This window comes from Zootoca vivipara, chromosome 10, assembly GCF_963506605.1.
Source record: "Zootoca vivipara chromosome 10, rZooViv1.1, whole genome shotgun sequence".
NCBI classification, from domain to species: Eukaryota; Metazoa; Chordata; class Lepidosauria; order Squamata; family Lacertidae; genus Zootoca; species Zootoca vivipara.
The window spans coordinates 23,730,688-23,746,724 of NC_083285.1; the positions used below are offsets into that span (position 1 = coordinate 23,730,688).

The following is a 16,037-nucleotide window of genomic DNA, read 5'->3' on the forward strand; positions in this document are numbered from 1 at the left end:
AGTAAATTCATCCCAACACAAATTTATTTTTAATCTGACAACTTTTCATGTCTAAAATGCATAAACATTTTCAGCAGGCTGCATAACCAGGTCCCTGAATTTCTAAGAAATTTACAGCCATACCATGCAAGTGCAGTTCTTACAGCCATCTGTCCACGATTCAAATTCCCTGTAGGTTGCACCCTTCATAGTGCAGGTTCGTTCACAATAGCACTGATCCAACCTATTCATCCTCTGCTCAGCTCGGGACAACTAGGTACATGTTGCACAGAGAGGGACATGTTAACCATGAAATGACTTGACTAAAACCATAACAACAATTTAAGCCACCCTGTATCATCAAGCACTTCAGAACAAAAATATGAAGTTTGAATATAATTCATCTCATCTTAACTCAGAATATGGCTGTAAGAATGACTGGGTGTTTTATGCCTTAGTCTAGATATAAATGTGTGCATTTATATCTCTTGTGCTTAGGGGCTGCTCCATTAATTCCAAAGGAACTATCTATGGAATGAGCATACAGATCTCTTCTATGGAAAAGACTTCCTTTGAGAATAGGATTGGTCCACATGTGTGTTTTTTATCTGAATGCATTCAGAAGATTACAGATAATAAATAGATTGTGCTGATGATCATTAGCAACCCAGAGTCATATGTGGCAACTGGTTTTAATGCATAGTGCTTGTGGTGATCAATGTTAGTTTGAGATATATTCACTATTCTGGCATTGGGGGTATGATTGTTTAGAGGGAACTTAAGGGCAAGTATCATGGAGGGTAAGTCTATCCGTTGCTACTAGACATAATGTAGATTATGCTTAGGGTTGCCAGACTCAACAGAGGACAGGACTTCTGTGCCTTTAATTGCCCTGGAAGTCTGGAAATCTTAAAGAGAAACCAGCAGACCCTTTGTTTAATTTCCAAGCAAAGGGTCTGCTGGTTTCTCTTTAAGGTTTACAGACTCAAAAGAGAGCAGGGCAATTAAAGGCACAGAAGTCCTGTCCTCTATTGAGTCTGGCAACCCTAATTATGCTCTGCCTCCATGGTCAGAGGCAATGTGTTTCTGAACACTAGTTGCTGGAAAACACAGGAGGGGAGTCTGGTTTTGTTCTCAGATCTTGCTGGCATGTTTCTGTTTGCATACCTGCCAAGTTCTTCTCTGAAAAATAAGGGACCGGACCGGAAGTAGCATACCAGAAGTAGCACTGCCGCCATTTTGGAACTGGGCGGAGCATGCTCAGAAGTGACTTTTGACGCTGCTGTGCCCAGTTCCAAAATGGCCGCCCCACCAGAAGTCACGCTGAAGCCATTTTGGAACTGGGCAGAGCAGCATCAAAAGTCGCTTCTGAGCATGCTCCGCCCAGTTCCCAAATGGCCGCCGTGCCAGAATAAACCAGGGGAAAACAAAAAAATCAGTTTTTTCGGCTGGGGACAGCTGGAAAAACAGGGGTTTTCCGGGGAATACGGGAGACTTGGCAGCTATGCTGTTTGGCCACTGTGAGAACAGGGTATCACAGATGCTGAACCCCATGGGCCATTGGCCTGATCCCACAAGCTCTTATATTTTTATTTGTTTATTTCAATACAATTCTATCCCACCTTTCCTCCAAGGCTCTCAAGGTGGCATACATTGTTCCCTTAGTTCCCATTTTATCCTCACAACAATACTGTGATGTGGGTTAAGCTGAGACACTGAATGGACTAGGGTTACCCAGTGAGCTTCATGACTGAGTGAGAATTTGCACCCTGACTTACCGGGTCCTAGCCCAACATGCTAACCACTGCACCATACTGGAGTACATTCCTGAGGTGATGACAATACCTACATCCTAATATATCATTTTTTGGGGTTATGCACTTATTCATTTTAAAACTTTTAGCAGGAATTTTCATCCACAATGAAACTTTTTGCCCTTGCCTAACTTTTGATGTATAATTTTTGGGACATAATAAAGTAGTTGCAGGTATTTCATATGTGGTAAAATTATTATCACATTAACATAGACACAACATCTAGGAATGCTGTTTTGTGCACTAAAAATATAAGAAGGTCAAAGGGTTTCAGGAGCATCTTGAAAATATTCTGTGCATCTCCCATGTTATAACACTAATACTAATATTGCATTTGTCTTAATCAAGAATTATAAAGTAAATTACTAACGCCAAGACATTTGATGCTGAAAGTGTTTCTTGTTTCATTAAATGCAATTGACTTGGCAATGCTAGCATCATACATTAGACAGTAATTAGAATTATATTAGCCTAGAATTCTGTTAACCTAACAGCCACTAATCCCATAGGTAACCTCAACAAAAAATCTTCATACAGTGGTACCTTCGGTTGCGGACGGGATCTGTTCCAGAGCTCTGGTCAGATCCCGAGGTTTTTGGTACTGGAGGTCCCTGTTCTGCACAGTAGAGCGCTTCTGCACATGTGAGCATGGCGAAACCCATAAAAATACTTCAGGCTTTGCTGTGTGCGTATCCTGAAGGATACGTAACCAGAGGTGCTCATAAGTAGAGGTACCACTGTATTCCAATCAGTGGTTCTGAATATTTTTCATTGATTTTGGTGCAGTTTTTTATTCAAAGAACAAATAAAAATTAGGCAAAGTGTCCATAAAAATATACATATGTGCATTCATACGTACAAGTCCCTAAATAGAGCAATGGTTCCAGCAATTTACCCCAACCCACACACAAAAAAAGCAAAAATAACAGCAACCTGAGAACTTGTTACCTTTGCAGAGGTTTTGGCTAAAATATCTTGCAACTCCATAATTTTCTGCACAAGCCCATGGAAGTCATTACACGTTGGGCATGCTGAAATTACAAATACTATATTTGTCAAACTGTTCTTAGGCCAAGTCTGTCAAAATGCATTGATTATCAATTGAATCTCAAGAGAGATCTTGCAGGATAAATATTAAACAAAGTGCATCTCATTGTTTCTTATGGTATGAGAAGTAGCAGACTTACTGCGATTAAGATCTGGGCACTGAGAGATAAATCCTTGAGGCATGACAAGTAATTGCACATCTTGCATTATGCCCTAAGCAAATGGGGGGGGGGGAAGAAAGATTATGTTATTTTTTTTTGTCTATCAGCATTATATTACAAAGTTAGCATTTCCATGTGAAACATTCTAGCACACAAAATAGGTATACAGGTACTTCACCCACAAAAAGCAGTTTCTATAAAATTATTATATCTTGCTCTCCCTCACTATATCATTAGGAGAGCAGAGTAGAAAGAAAATAGCTGTACATGTACACACTGATACATACATATGCATTCAACCATTTTCAGAGACTTAAGATTAAATGTCAAGGTGCAATTAAGCAGCAAGAGACTAGTTGCCGTGACTTTGCCATTACTTTTATTTAGTCACTGAAGGGAAGCTTTCAAGTGACCTTTAAAAACAATTTTAAAATAATTTGTACTTTCACTGAGTTTTAAGATACTCATTTAAATAAAATTTGAAAAGCAGGAGTACAAGTCACAACTATGATATTGTACTGCAAAGATTTTTATGTTAGATTGTGCACCAAGTCATCAAGGACATCGTTAGCAAAACTTCATAAATCAGCTACAAAAAAAACACGCTGTGAGAGCAGGTGCTGAAAACTGCAAGTAGATGGTGCAATTCATACTATATCTGTGTTTTGTGAATCTTTCTACACTTTACAAGGTTTTTCTGGGTTTTGGGGTGGGAGGGGTAGGGTTTGCAAAATCTGACTTTTCATTAAAGAGGCATGAGATTTAGGTCTAAAAAGTAGTATCCTTCTATGCTGTATCTTTTCATTGTCATTACCTCTCTATACTTCAATTATTTTATATGGTTTAATACATCCATTCACCTATATGCTTTACCAAGTTTGCCTGTTTATTTATTTTAATATATGCTAGGAGTGGCTGTCTCATTTCTTTTTTTAAAAAAAATGATCTCACATGCACAAATCAGTATATAATCATAAAAATAGTAATATATTATCCCAGAACTCCGTGAACATAATCCATCATTTCAGACCTTGCTTTCATCTCAAGCCCAGATCCCTTTCTTCAAAACAAAAAAAAAACCTTCATGTTCATTGCTTTTATCTGTGAAATTTGGTGTTCATCAAGAAGGAACAAATAAAAGCCCAATGCTTTAGCTCTACAAGAAAGATATATCCATGTATGGAAAAATCAGAACAATGACGTAAAAAGTGAAATGGAAAGAAACAAAAACTGTGACCAGAGTTTGGGACTGGGCAGTTAAGTGCATGAGGGCCATGACTCAAGGGCGAATTCAATCAGCTACTTTTTATACCTTTAAAATATGCAGGTAATCCAGCAGAGTAGCAAAGGTCACTATGTACTCAAATGTGGTCATACAAAAATAACCTCTATATATTTTGAGATGAACATAGTATTGCATCCCTAGAGGAGTAAAGAAACCAGAGGTGAATCCCTTTACACACAGTAAGAAGTGGCTTTTCCATTTCTCTGGGCAAAACAATAATAGCCTAACCAAAGAACCCTTCCCCAAGTAAGCCAGCAGTCTATCAATTCCTAGACATAAATCATTCTTCTGGTTTCTTTGTATTTTCACCTCTTCTGTCAAAAGCGACCCATAGGTATGCCAAAGGAATTTCAATCAATACTATCAATTAACTTGCTCTGGATGTAGCAGACCCTGGCTATCATGTAGGCCAGGCATCCCCAAACGTCAGCCCTCCAGATGTTTTGGACTACAGTTCCCACCTTCCCCGACCACTGGTCCTGTTAGCTAGGGATCATGGGAGTTGTAGGCCAAAACATCTGGAGGGCCGCAGTTGGGGGATGCCTGATGTAGGCCTTGCTATTCCAGTTCAAAGGATGCTGACGAAGAGCAGACCTTCCTTCATAGGCAAAGAACAGACCATATTCTCCTGATACAGCCAATGGATATACAGTTTATACTCAGAATTTCCAGTGAGAGAGAAAAAATTCATTTAAATATTTATTGTGTTTCCTCCCTTAGAACATGGTTTCCTATTCTGCAGAAAGGCAAGGTGAATGCTCTCCTGGTTCTGTGCAGTGGAGAAAGCTTCTGGTGCCTTACATCAAGTCCAACCCAATGAAGGGAGAAAGCTGCTGCCTTCAGCCTTCTTGTCTCTAACCCTCTGTTGTCACATTTCTCTCATTGGAATATTTGTAATCTCTGGCCACTAAAGGTAAAGGTAAAGGGACCCCTGACCATTAGGTCCAGTCGTGACCGACTCTGGGGTTGCACGCTCATCTCGCATTATTGGCCGAGGGAGCCGGCGTATAGCTTCCAGGTCATGTGGCCAGCATGACAAAGCCGCTTCTGGCAAACCAGAGCAGCACACATGGAAACGCCGTTTACCTTCCCGCTGTAGCGGTTCCTATTTATCTACTTGTATTTTGACATGCTTTCGAACTGCTAGGTTGGCAGGAGCTGGGACCAAGCAATGGGAGCTCACCCCGTCACAGGGATTCGAACCGCCAACCTTCTGATCGGCAAGCCCTAGGCTCAGTGGTTTAACCACAGCGCCACCTGGGTCCCTACACCTGGGTCCCTAACCCTCTGTTGTCACATTTCTCTCATTGGAATATTTGTAATCTCTGGCCACTAGAGTGTGCTAAAAAATTGAAAACAAAGAAAGAGATCCAGAAGGAAATAGAAAGGCAAACTTAAAAGCTTATGTTCTCTATTCAATTGCTCTCAAACAGTAATACGACTGGAGAAGTGTAAAGCTTTTTAACTGCAGCAACTTTGAGATATGCTTTTGGAGCTGGAATTACTGCTCCTTTGCAGTCCTGGCTCATCGCACGCCTAGAAAGCATGAGTCCAAGAGGTTTTTGGTTTGCCCCACCACTTTCCCTGGGAAAACCCACTCTTTACTGCTGAATCTGAGCAACCGTCAATCTGTGGAAAAACCCGATTAGGATTTGCTTCAAATCAGCAGTAAAAGGCAGGTTTCTGGGGGGTAGAGATGAGACAAGTAGAAGTGTGGACAAGCCCTCAATCACTTGTGCCTGCCTACCGTCCATGGTGGGGGAAGAACCCACCTGAAGAGGGTGGAATGCCTATGTGGCTAAGCACTTCCCAAATACATTATGAATATTCATATTCAGTATGCCCAGTTCTGAAAGAATGACTAATAATACAGATAATGACATTTACAAGTTTTAGTGTAGCAGAAGGCTTGCTAAGAGATGAAAATATGCCAGCTGGAAATAATCTAGTTTACTTAGCGTGGAATGCTTTAGAAGCACAATGTCCATGCATATTTTCTTAATAGTTTATAAAGAGCTTATAAAGGAACGGTGCTCTTTCAAGGAGATAATACCCAGAGCATGAAGGAGTTTAAAAGTCAGAACCAGAGTCTTGGACTGGGCTTGGAAGCTAATTATGAACAAGTGAAGCTGCCAAATAACTGGTTTTATTCCTGCCTGCCTACTCTATTCGCCACAAATTGGGTCAGGGTTCCATGCACAGCCCTACCAAATACTTCTCCTGGAATCTGCCATCTGCAGTGGGGGCCTTGCTGGTAACCTCACCATCATGATGTAATCTACACTCATTTTGGAGCAGATCTCTAAACTGAGAAATTGGAAAAATAATTAAAATAATAATAAAATAACCCGACAATATCAGTTGCCATGCCAGCAGCTGTGCCTTGAGCAAATTGCAGGAGACAAAGCAGACATACTTTGAAGTAGGTCCAATTAATCTTCTGTGCAGTACAGTGTCCTTAGGTTTGCAACCTAAGTAACCCTTTAAGGAAAAACAAGAACAAATTCTGGGTGTCTACAGGTCTGGAGCTTTCCCCATCCTGTTTACCCTTTTTCTCCTTCCCTTAACATCTAGTCTGAAGAAGAATTCTGAGGAACCCAAAATTTGCACGTGATGGTGAGTCTCAGCATTAGCATTCCACTGAAATGCCCTCAGCTTGCCTCGTGAATGGTTGGTTTCTGCCCAGTCTAAGTACATATTTATTTGTGCAAGCATTTGGAACAAACTGAATTGATCAGGTCCTGAGCTATTGATAGCTGCTGTTTGGACTGCTGGTGTGTTTAAATGATTTCCAATTCTTTTTCATTTTAATGTATTGTTTTGTGATGATAATGCCATGCTATTGTAAATATTGTATGCCAACCTGGGATAATTGTTGATGAAGGGCAGTCAATTAATTAAGTAATTAAGTGCACTTCATGTAAGCAACATATGAAAGCCAATAATGGTGCTTCTTGCACAGAAAGTTGTAGGCTCAACATATGCCCAGATGTGCAACAACCTCTTCATGTGCTACTCCATATCAGCATCTTTCCTCTGCTCAACATGCAGAATGATCTACAGCCCTATGCACACATTATTCGGTGTAAGGCACACTCGAATGCAGAGTGGAAAAGGGCTGGATTGTTAGCCCCACTTAATGTCAGGGTGTTTGTTTGTTTTTAAGCCATGCACTGAACATGGTTGTTTGCATAGGAAGACAACTGCATGAGAACCTTCTACCAGATAGAAAACACCTGGTTGTGCAGGTATTCCAATCGTGCTAATTCCATACAGACAATTGTGCTCTGCACGCAATTGTTTAAAAGTGGGGGTTGCTAAAATGGCAGCATTACCCCATTCTGTACTTGAGTATGCCTTACATCTGAGTAATGTGTGCCTAGAGTTTATGCATTAGAGCAGGCATCCCCAAACTTTGGCCCTCCAGATGTTTTGGACTACAATTCCCATATTCCCCGATCACTGGTCCTGTTAGCTAGGGATCATGGGAGTTGTAGGCCAAAACATCAGGAGGGCCGCAGTTTGGGGATGCCTGCATTAGAGAAAAGCGTTTTCATTACAAAAGTACAGCATTAAAAAAAAATTCCAAATTCCCTTGTTCTGTCCTTCTTTCTTCTATATACCTTGACCCGTCTGTATTGGTCACCTTATCAGATACAAAATGCCATATTAGATTTTGTTGACCTGGCTCAATATGTTATCTTAGTTCTTGCATTGCTTATATTCACAAGGCTGCATAGATGTGAAACCAATCAACACTGAATACACACTATTGCCAAAAGTACTGTTTTTCTGGCCAAATAAATGACTTTTAGCTCCAGGTCGGGCTCATTGATGTTTGCAAGTCATTATATTACAATTACAGAGAGGAAATAAAATGTTAACAATTCTTATTTAACACAAAGACCACCAGTGCACAAGTAAAAAACAAAACAAAACATAGTTTTCAAGTACTGACTTGAGCAATAAAGCTACGAATGCACTCTTTGGCCTGATATAGCATCCCCAAAATGTAACTGAATGATCAGCCAATTCAAATGAAGTGTAGTACAAATCAAGAAATCAGAGATACGAGTGCCCCGAGTTCACATTCATTTGAGATAACTTCTACAATCTATGTAGAAGATTCTAACTTTAAAATTAAATATATATGTATATGGAGGAAAACATACCTTGAAGTAACCATGTGCACTATTCCTTTGTCCCAACCAAAAGGTTGTGCCAACAGGTAAATCCAGATAAGGCTTTTCCACCACTCTCTCGTAAATTCTGTTTTTAAATGAGAGAACAGGAGCAAAGTGAAAAAGAAAAAGAAATTACTTTCATACTATCCAGTGATTATCTAAAATGCTGCAGCAGTTTCAAGTAATTGAAACACAACTCTTCACTTACTTATTGCAGTCTACATGCAAAATGAGGTGTGATGCACTGATTGCTAAAGAGAGCCTGTGCCACTTGTCATCTGCCAATATGTAAGGAAAGACTTCCGTATGTGAGCGATGGCTTCCTGAACGGTAGTGCAATCTAATTTCATTTCTATGGCCGCTGCTTTCTAGTTCCAAGTACCTGCACCAGAAATGGATCATCAATTCATGAAGCAATATTAATACGGAGAAAACAGAATTCATACTGGTTTATAAACAGAACCTAGAGAAAATCTAATTTATACATTCATATCTAAGGCATAATTCTGTTGCCTCTTGGATAAGGCCCCACTTTTAGCCCTTCCCCTGATGTGATGACTTCTTCCTCCTCCAACCACAGCAGATTGTGCACAGTTGTCTGTAAAGAAACTGCAATGTGCAAGCTCCTGCTTTTGAGTAGTGCCTCTGCCATGATTATGATATATGAAGATGCATTCATCATGCAGAGCCCCTATATATGAGCAAGAGGTTGTGTGTTGGGTTTTCTTTATGGACAACAGGCTTTCAGTGTGTGTGTGTGTGTGTGTGTGTGTGCGTAGAAAATCTCCTTAGAAAAGCAGCACCAAATGCCTTTCTTTTATTTCTGCACTTCTCTCTTCAAAGAAACATTCCCAGCTAACAGGATAATTCAGGCATTTCTGACTTCGTTTTGCACACCTAGCAAAGTGCATTTATTTTCTCTTCAACATTCAAGGTGTCTCAAAGCACTCTAGTCTCTGTATTAATGAACACTTAACTGAAGTCAGCAACAGAAGTTATGCATGCAATAATTCTTTGTTCTGTGGCCAATTTTTATTGCACTGGCAAGAAGTGAAAACCAACTGAATATATATATATCTGCAAACAAAATAGTAGAGTTGACAGAATATATGCCAATTGGATTACCTCTTTTATCACCACAATCTGAAAAGGATTGAAATAAGGCAATTTTTAACAAAATGAAATAAGATGGTGATAGAATAGGCCAAAGCACTCGTCACATCTTATTTATCTATTTATTTAAAATTAACATGTGAAAAAATGCAAAATTAAGCAGAACTATTCATAACTCTGAACGCTAACAACAGAGAAATGACATTACCACAGAATAATCTAGCCCCTTTAATTGTGTTCACATGAACTAGTAGTGAATTATCTACAGGAGAAGTGCATAAAATATGCACCTCCCAGTCTGACTGAAGGGTGAATGAGCTCCCATACCCCTTGAATAGAATATAGCTTCATGGATTATCATGGTTGTGCAATAGTATCAGTGACTCCTGAACTAATCTTTCTATTTAAAGCAGAGGTGCAGAATCTTCTACCCATTGGTCTAGTTAATCTCAAAGGCCATTTCCCCCAACCCATGCCCTACACCTAACACCATATATGATTTCACTTGCAGGCATGTAAAGATGCAGCTCTTTACTGAAAGCACAGTTTACAGGTACTGGACAGCAGCACCTGCAAAACCCTTTTCCTCTGCCTGTGCTGCTTGATTTCAAACTGTAAGGGCAAATGAAAACACTTTACCTTATACCATGGTAGAGGTAGTGGTCATAAAACAGGCATCCCCAAACTTCAGCCCTCCAGATGTTTTGGACTACAATTCCCATCTTCCCCGACCACTGGTCCTGTTAGCTAGGGATCATGGGAGTTGTAGGCCAAAACATCTGGAGGGCCGTAGTTTGGGGATGCCTGTCTCAAAGGCCATTTCCCCCAAATCTCAAAGGCCATTTCCCCCAACCCATGCCCTACACCTAACACCATATATGATTTCACTTGCAGGCATGTAAAGATGCAGCTCTTTACTGAAAGCACAGTTTACAGGTACTGGACAGCAGCACCTGCAAAACCCTTTTCCTCTGCCTGTGCTGCTTGATTTCAAACTGTAAGGGCAAATGAAAACACTTTACCTTATACCATGGTAGAGGTAGTGGTCATAAAACAGGCATCCCCAAACTTCAGCCCTCCAGATGTTTTGGACTACAATTCCCATCTTCCCCGACCACTGGTCCTGTTAGCTAGGGATCATGGGAGTTGTAGGCCAAAACATCTGGAGGGCCGTAGTTTGGGGATGCCTGTCGTAAAACATCGGGCTGGTTTGGGGAAGTCAGAATTTGGCAGCCAGATGGATCCAGCTCCCCACCCCACCAAGTATAAGCACAAAGGAAATAATAATAATGATAATTCTTTGTAGGATCATTGAATTATAGAGTCTGAAGGGACCCCAATGGTAATGGGGTCCAAACCCCTGAAATGCAGAAATCACACCTAAATAGCCTTTATTCTGTTTTTACTTGACATGATTAGGTTTTTGCACCTTCCATTTCCCTTTTACTTGTGTTGCTTTTTCTCATGGATGCTTAATACGGAAATTTTATTGGCTGAAAACTTTATACTAGAGCAAAAGTAAAATTCAATTTTTAAAATCCAAAATTCAGCAATATTCCAGCATTTTCAAAGATTTTTGAAACCAATTTCTGAAATTCAGCTTTGAGAGGACCTTGGAGAAAAGATTGATCTTTTCATTTAATTTTTCAAACTTGCTTTTAATTTCCCCCTAAATTATTATTCTGCTGCTGCTGCCTTTTACAAAAATGGAAGCTAGGAAGAAAAAGTGTCTACAGATGAGTGAATTCTATTTCTCCTAACTGGTGATTTGTTCAGAAGTAAGATTACAAAAAAAAAAATAACACACACACCATACAATGCAGGCAAAAGCTGATGAAGGCAAAGTATGCAAATCTTCACAAGCTTAGCATTTGCCAAACTAAAAAAGACAGAACTATTTTTTTATTCTACATGTTCTTTTTCTAAGCTCTCATATACCCTCAAATGTGACTGGAGTCTACCATTAGAGAACAATTTTAAGCAAGAACTTCAATGAATGAAATTTTACAATTTGGCTTCCTGTCTGACCTGCATAAATTATACTTATAAATAAACTTTCTTTTTAAAACACAATGTCAATACAATGCTATAGGGGGTATCTCAACTACTGGGAGCATGATCTGAGTAGTGTTCCTCTCTGCAGACGTTCCTGCTGGTAGAGAGGTGGTAGATAACTTTTGCCCTTCCCTCTGGAGTCACAGCACCACCTCCCATGCTGTTCCAGAGGGTTAGGTGCCACAGAACAGTGTTAGAGAGCTCTGGGAGCTGAAGAGATGTATGGAATCAGCAAATTTCACACACACACACACACACACACCACTCTACTGAATCAAAAGCTTTCTATGAATAAGAGACTTTCTGTTGACTAGAGGAGAAATCTAGCCCGAACCCATGATATTTTTGTTGCACCAGCAAATTCTGAGTAACTTCTGAACCTTCATACACAAGGTGGGCCAATAAATATAACCCATTAAAGTGTTTGCTCATGTGGAGTTTTATAAACTGGAATAATTTACACCATATTGCCAGAGTTCATTTTGTGCACTGACAAGAAGTTTAAAAATTAAATGAAGCCTAGCTGCCAGGAAAAACCCAAAGAAATATAACAGGACATCCATCAATTTAATGACCTGCTTTATAACCAATATTTGGGGTTATTCCAACTTGACAAGGTTAAAGAGAAAGCAAATACTTATTTTAACTGATTCAAAACATTTCACTACTCATGGTGTCAAGAATGTTCAAGAATGATCAAACAGTTGCCCAAAAGACTAAAGAAATCTGGTTGATGCTTATGAAATTAAAACTGAGTGATAAGAAAATATCAGATGAAAAAGACAAAAAGAAATTGATGTCATTGTTACCTCTTTTGATGGAACTTACAAGATCCAAAAAAATAGCTAAAGTAGCTGTGGTATATTGCTTGTAAACTATGAGAGATCAGGTAATGAAGCAGAAACAGCAGGAAAATAATGAGGACTATGGCAAATCATACCCACTTCTAACTCCACATCTATTTACTGGTACTTATTTTGGAGCAAGTGGTCTTGTACACTTTAGATATCCACCCCCTACTTTAGGCCAAAACCTTTTAGATATTTTTATGTTTTTTATGCTGTATCTAAATACCAAAGCAAGTATTTACTTCAGTTTTTCCTTCAATAGATATTAATAAACTGTACAAGCACATTCATAAACTGAGCACAGTTGCAGTTCAATGAGCTCACTGTTTCTGACTAGCATCATTTAATAAAATTCAACTCAAAACATATAGTCTATGTTTGAAGTTTTTCTAATTTCTCATTTTCTTATTTGCTCATCTGAAGGGAAAAGTTCTTCACCCATTTGCACTCATTATTTAAACCAAAATCCACAAGGATTTCTTAGGGCATTGGGATTAACATTTATTAGTACTGATGACCTCTTATCATCAACAACAAGATGAAAGATTAATGAGGAAATCACACAAAATGGATAATAGATTCACACTCCATGGCTCAGTGCAATAGAGGAGCAATTGGTGGCAATCATTAATTTGTATATAATTAAGAGATCATACTTGGTTAGATTCTAATAAAACATATTTCATTCAACACAGCTTAAGATGCTTTCATTAAGCAGAAACTGTATTCATAGTTTTTATGTTGTAGCCGCATTTAGACTACAGAAAAGGAATTTGATCTGTAGAAAGTTAGTCTTGCCCATCATTGTCCTAATAATCTGATTTGTTGACACTAATCTTCTGTTGAATTATAATGTCTAACTTTCATCTATGCTACCATATTTCAAACTGCTTGCAGTTGTGCCGTACTCTATCTGACACTAGTGCACATGAGAATGCAGGTCCAGTTTGGAACCTTACCATCCATCACGTGTGACATGGGTGTTGCACATGAAAGCCCATACGTGTTATGGTCTGATTTATACACTTTCCTGCTCCTATCCCAAAACAGAGAAAAATGGGATGTTGCACATACTGCCCTTAGATGAACTGCCCACTTGACATTTCATGCTATACCCATGTAAGACGGGCCTTGCACACACCCACAACCCCACCATACACATTGTGGCACCAGCGCAGTAAGTCTGAAGATCTGGGAGATTTTTTTAAAGGCACATTATCATAATTAGACAGTGGGCTGATCCAGGTCTACAAGCTCTACAGCAAGGCTAGCTAAACTTTCTCAGGCCAAGGGACACATTTACCCACGGGCTGCATGGTCAAAGTGTGTGTGGTCTCCAGGGGCTGCATGTCAAAGTGGATGGGCCCAAAGTGTACAGTAGGTGTTGCAAGAACTGCAGTTCTCGAGGCTGACTTCCAAACAACTTCCCCATCAGCTATTCTATTCTATTTAAAATGTGTATTTATTTTGTTGTATAAGCTGTCCTGCCTTTTCCCTTTTGTCTTCTTATCCTTATTCTTTATAAACTCTCTTAAAATGGTTTGCTGACATTTGATGTGGATTTGTGGCTCCACATGATTGACTGTGTTCTCCCCACTGTGCCTAGATTCCCTGGACCCATCCCTGAAGGGAACCGGAAACTCCCACAATTCCCTAAATAATATCAATCTCTCATTGACATGAGAGATTCAAGAGGCATGAGAGAAAACGAGAGGGCTGGTGGCAGCAGACCTAACATTTTGCTCTGGGAGTTACTCACATTCACAGGTAGGGAGTAGGTGAGCTATTTTGGTTTCCATTCCAACTTTTACCTTTGTACAGCAGGCTATATTTCGAACAAACAAAAGTCACAGATTTTTACACACACACACCTCTATCTTCCATCCACATGGCAAGTGGCTCTCCAAGCAAGAAGAAGTATTCAAACAGGGCACAGAGAAGGATTCATAGTGGTGTGCCCTGTGGCAAGATGGAGAGGCCTGGAGGACCACATTCAACTCTGAGCCTGAGGTTCCCTACTCCAACTATGCAGACCTATCTGGGAGTAAGCCTCCTTGAGGTCAATGGCACTTACCTCTGAGTAGAACTCAGACAAATCATGTGCCTAAACCTCTACAGGAGCATGTTCTGAATATTTGTTTTAATTGTTTGAGGGATTGAATTGAGAAATTTAACCCACCAATAAAATTCAATGGAACTCCAATAATATTCTCAGGGTGTGCCACTAAAGCCCAAAGTATCCCTATACCATGAGCATCTTCTTTCTGGCATTATAATAGTACCAGCTATGTTGGATGTGGTGTGCCTTTCTAGCTCACTGCTACTCTGCATTAGCTGAAAGATGCTAAAATGTTATTAAATATGATATGCACCTGTGATGAAAAACTTTATATATCTTCAGGCATCTGCTTATGAAGGCATGTACTGTACAAGGTTCTAGCCAAAGCAACTGTACCAATTTCAAATGACTTGGATGCTTACAAAAGCAGCTTCTTAGAAAGGTTCTGGCATTGTTCCTCTTGTTTCGCATGTGAATTGACAACATAAATTTAAGAGACACTCTAATGAGCTTTTAACACTTAATTTAAAATTACCATGTTAACAATCACGATAATCCCTGTGAGATACAATATAAAGTTGTTCAACAGTAATACCATAAAAGGTATACACCATCCCTACCATAGTTAAAGATAGTTTAACTTTCCCATAGTCTGTGTTAGAAAGAATGAAAATGTCCCTATTACAGCATGATAGCTCAGCTGCCAATCATATGCTACTTAATGGCGGCAAAACCCATTTGTTTCAATGAGATGCTATAGGAGCTTGAAGTTTGAGTTGAAAATTCATATAGTTTCATGGATCATTGTTGACAATTCTTTGCTAGGGCCATATGTTGACTGTTTCAGCAGCTGCAGCAGAGGCATAACAATCTTAATAACACCTCTTTTAACTGTGACAACAATTTTCTTGTCGTATCATGATGAAATCATTCTCAAATGCCCTCAGGTCACATAGTTTAGTCTCTTAAACCTAACAGCGTTGCTTTTCCATTTATTACTATTGCTGTTATTTCCATAACCTTGGATAGTCTTCACTGTTTGAAAGTAAGTGAAGCAAATTGTAAGTAGGCACACAGGTAAGACAAAAGATGCTGTGAAATAATACAGGTTTTTAACAGGCAATGAGGTTGGACTGATTTACACTAGATGAGGATGAGATCCACAACAGTGTGACAGGCAAATGGTATAAAAACTTTTTATGCCCTTAGCAGTGGGGGACATTTAAATAGTGACAGCTGTTGATAGATACTAGCTATTTGATCTGTTGGTAGATCTTAACTTGTGAATTTCTATCTATTTACATTATTCACAGTCATACGTGCCACAGTAATTTCCAAGTAGTGTTGCATATATGTCAGCTGATATTCCAATCATAAATATAATTAGTGGAAAGTGACTCCAATCTGCTTCCACAAAATTCACTTCTACATAGATATGCTTAGTATCACAGCATAAAACAGCAGTCTATACACTTTTACCTGGAAGTGAGCC

The 16,037-nt window shown here is 39.4% G+C and overlaps 1 protein-coding gene across 1 annotated transcript in view; it reads right to left on the bottom strand.

The window, feature by feature from the left end:
- Nucleotides 1–16,037, bottom strand: part of NELL2 (neural EGFL like 2) — a 113,867-nt gene that overhangs the window by 77,287 nt on the left and 20,543 nt on the right. The window contains exons 4-8 of the mRNA XM_035128429.2: nucleotides 8,679–8,852; nucleotides 8,459–8,555; nucleotides 2,981–3,053; nucleotides 2,742–2,824; nucleotides 124–252 (exon numbers count right to left, since the gene is read on the bottom strand). Of these exons, the coding sequence (XP_034984320.1) occupies nucleotides 124–252; nucleotides 2,742–2,824; nucleotides 2,981–3,053; nucleotides 8,459–8,555; nucleotides 8,679–8,852 (556 nt within the window). The remainder of the gene's footprint in view (nucleotides 1–123; nucleotides 253–2,741; nucleotides 2,825–2,980; nucleotides 3,054–8,458; nucleotides 8,556–8,678; nucleotides 8,853–16,037) is intronic.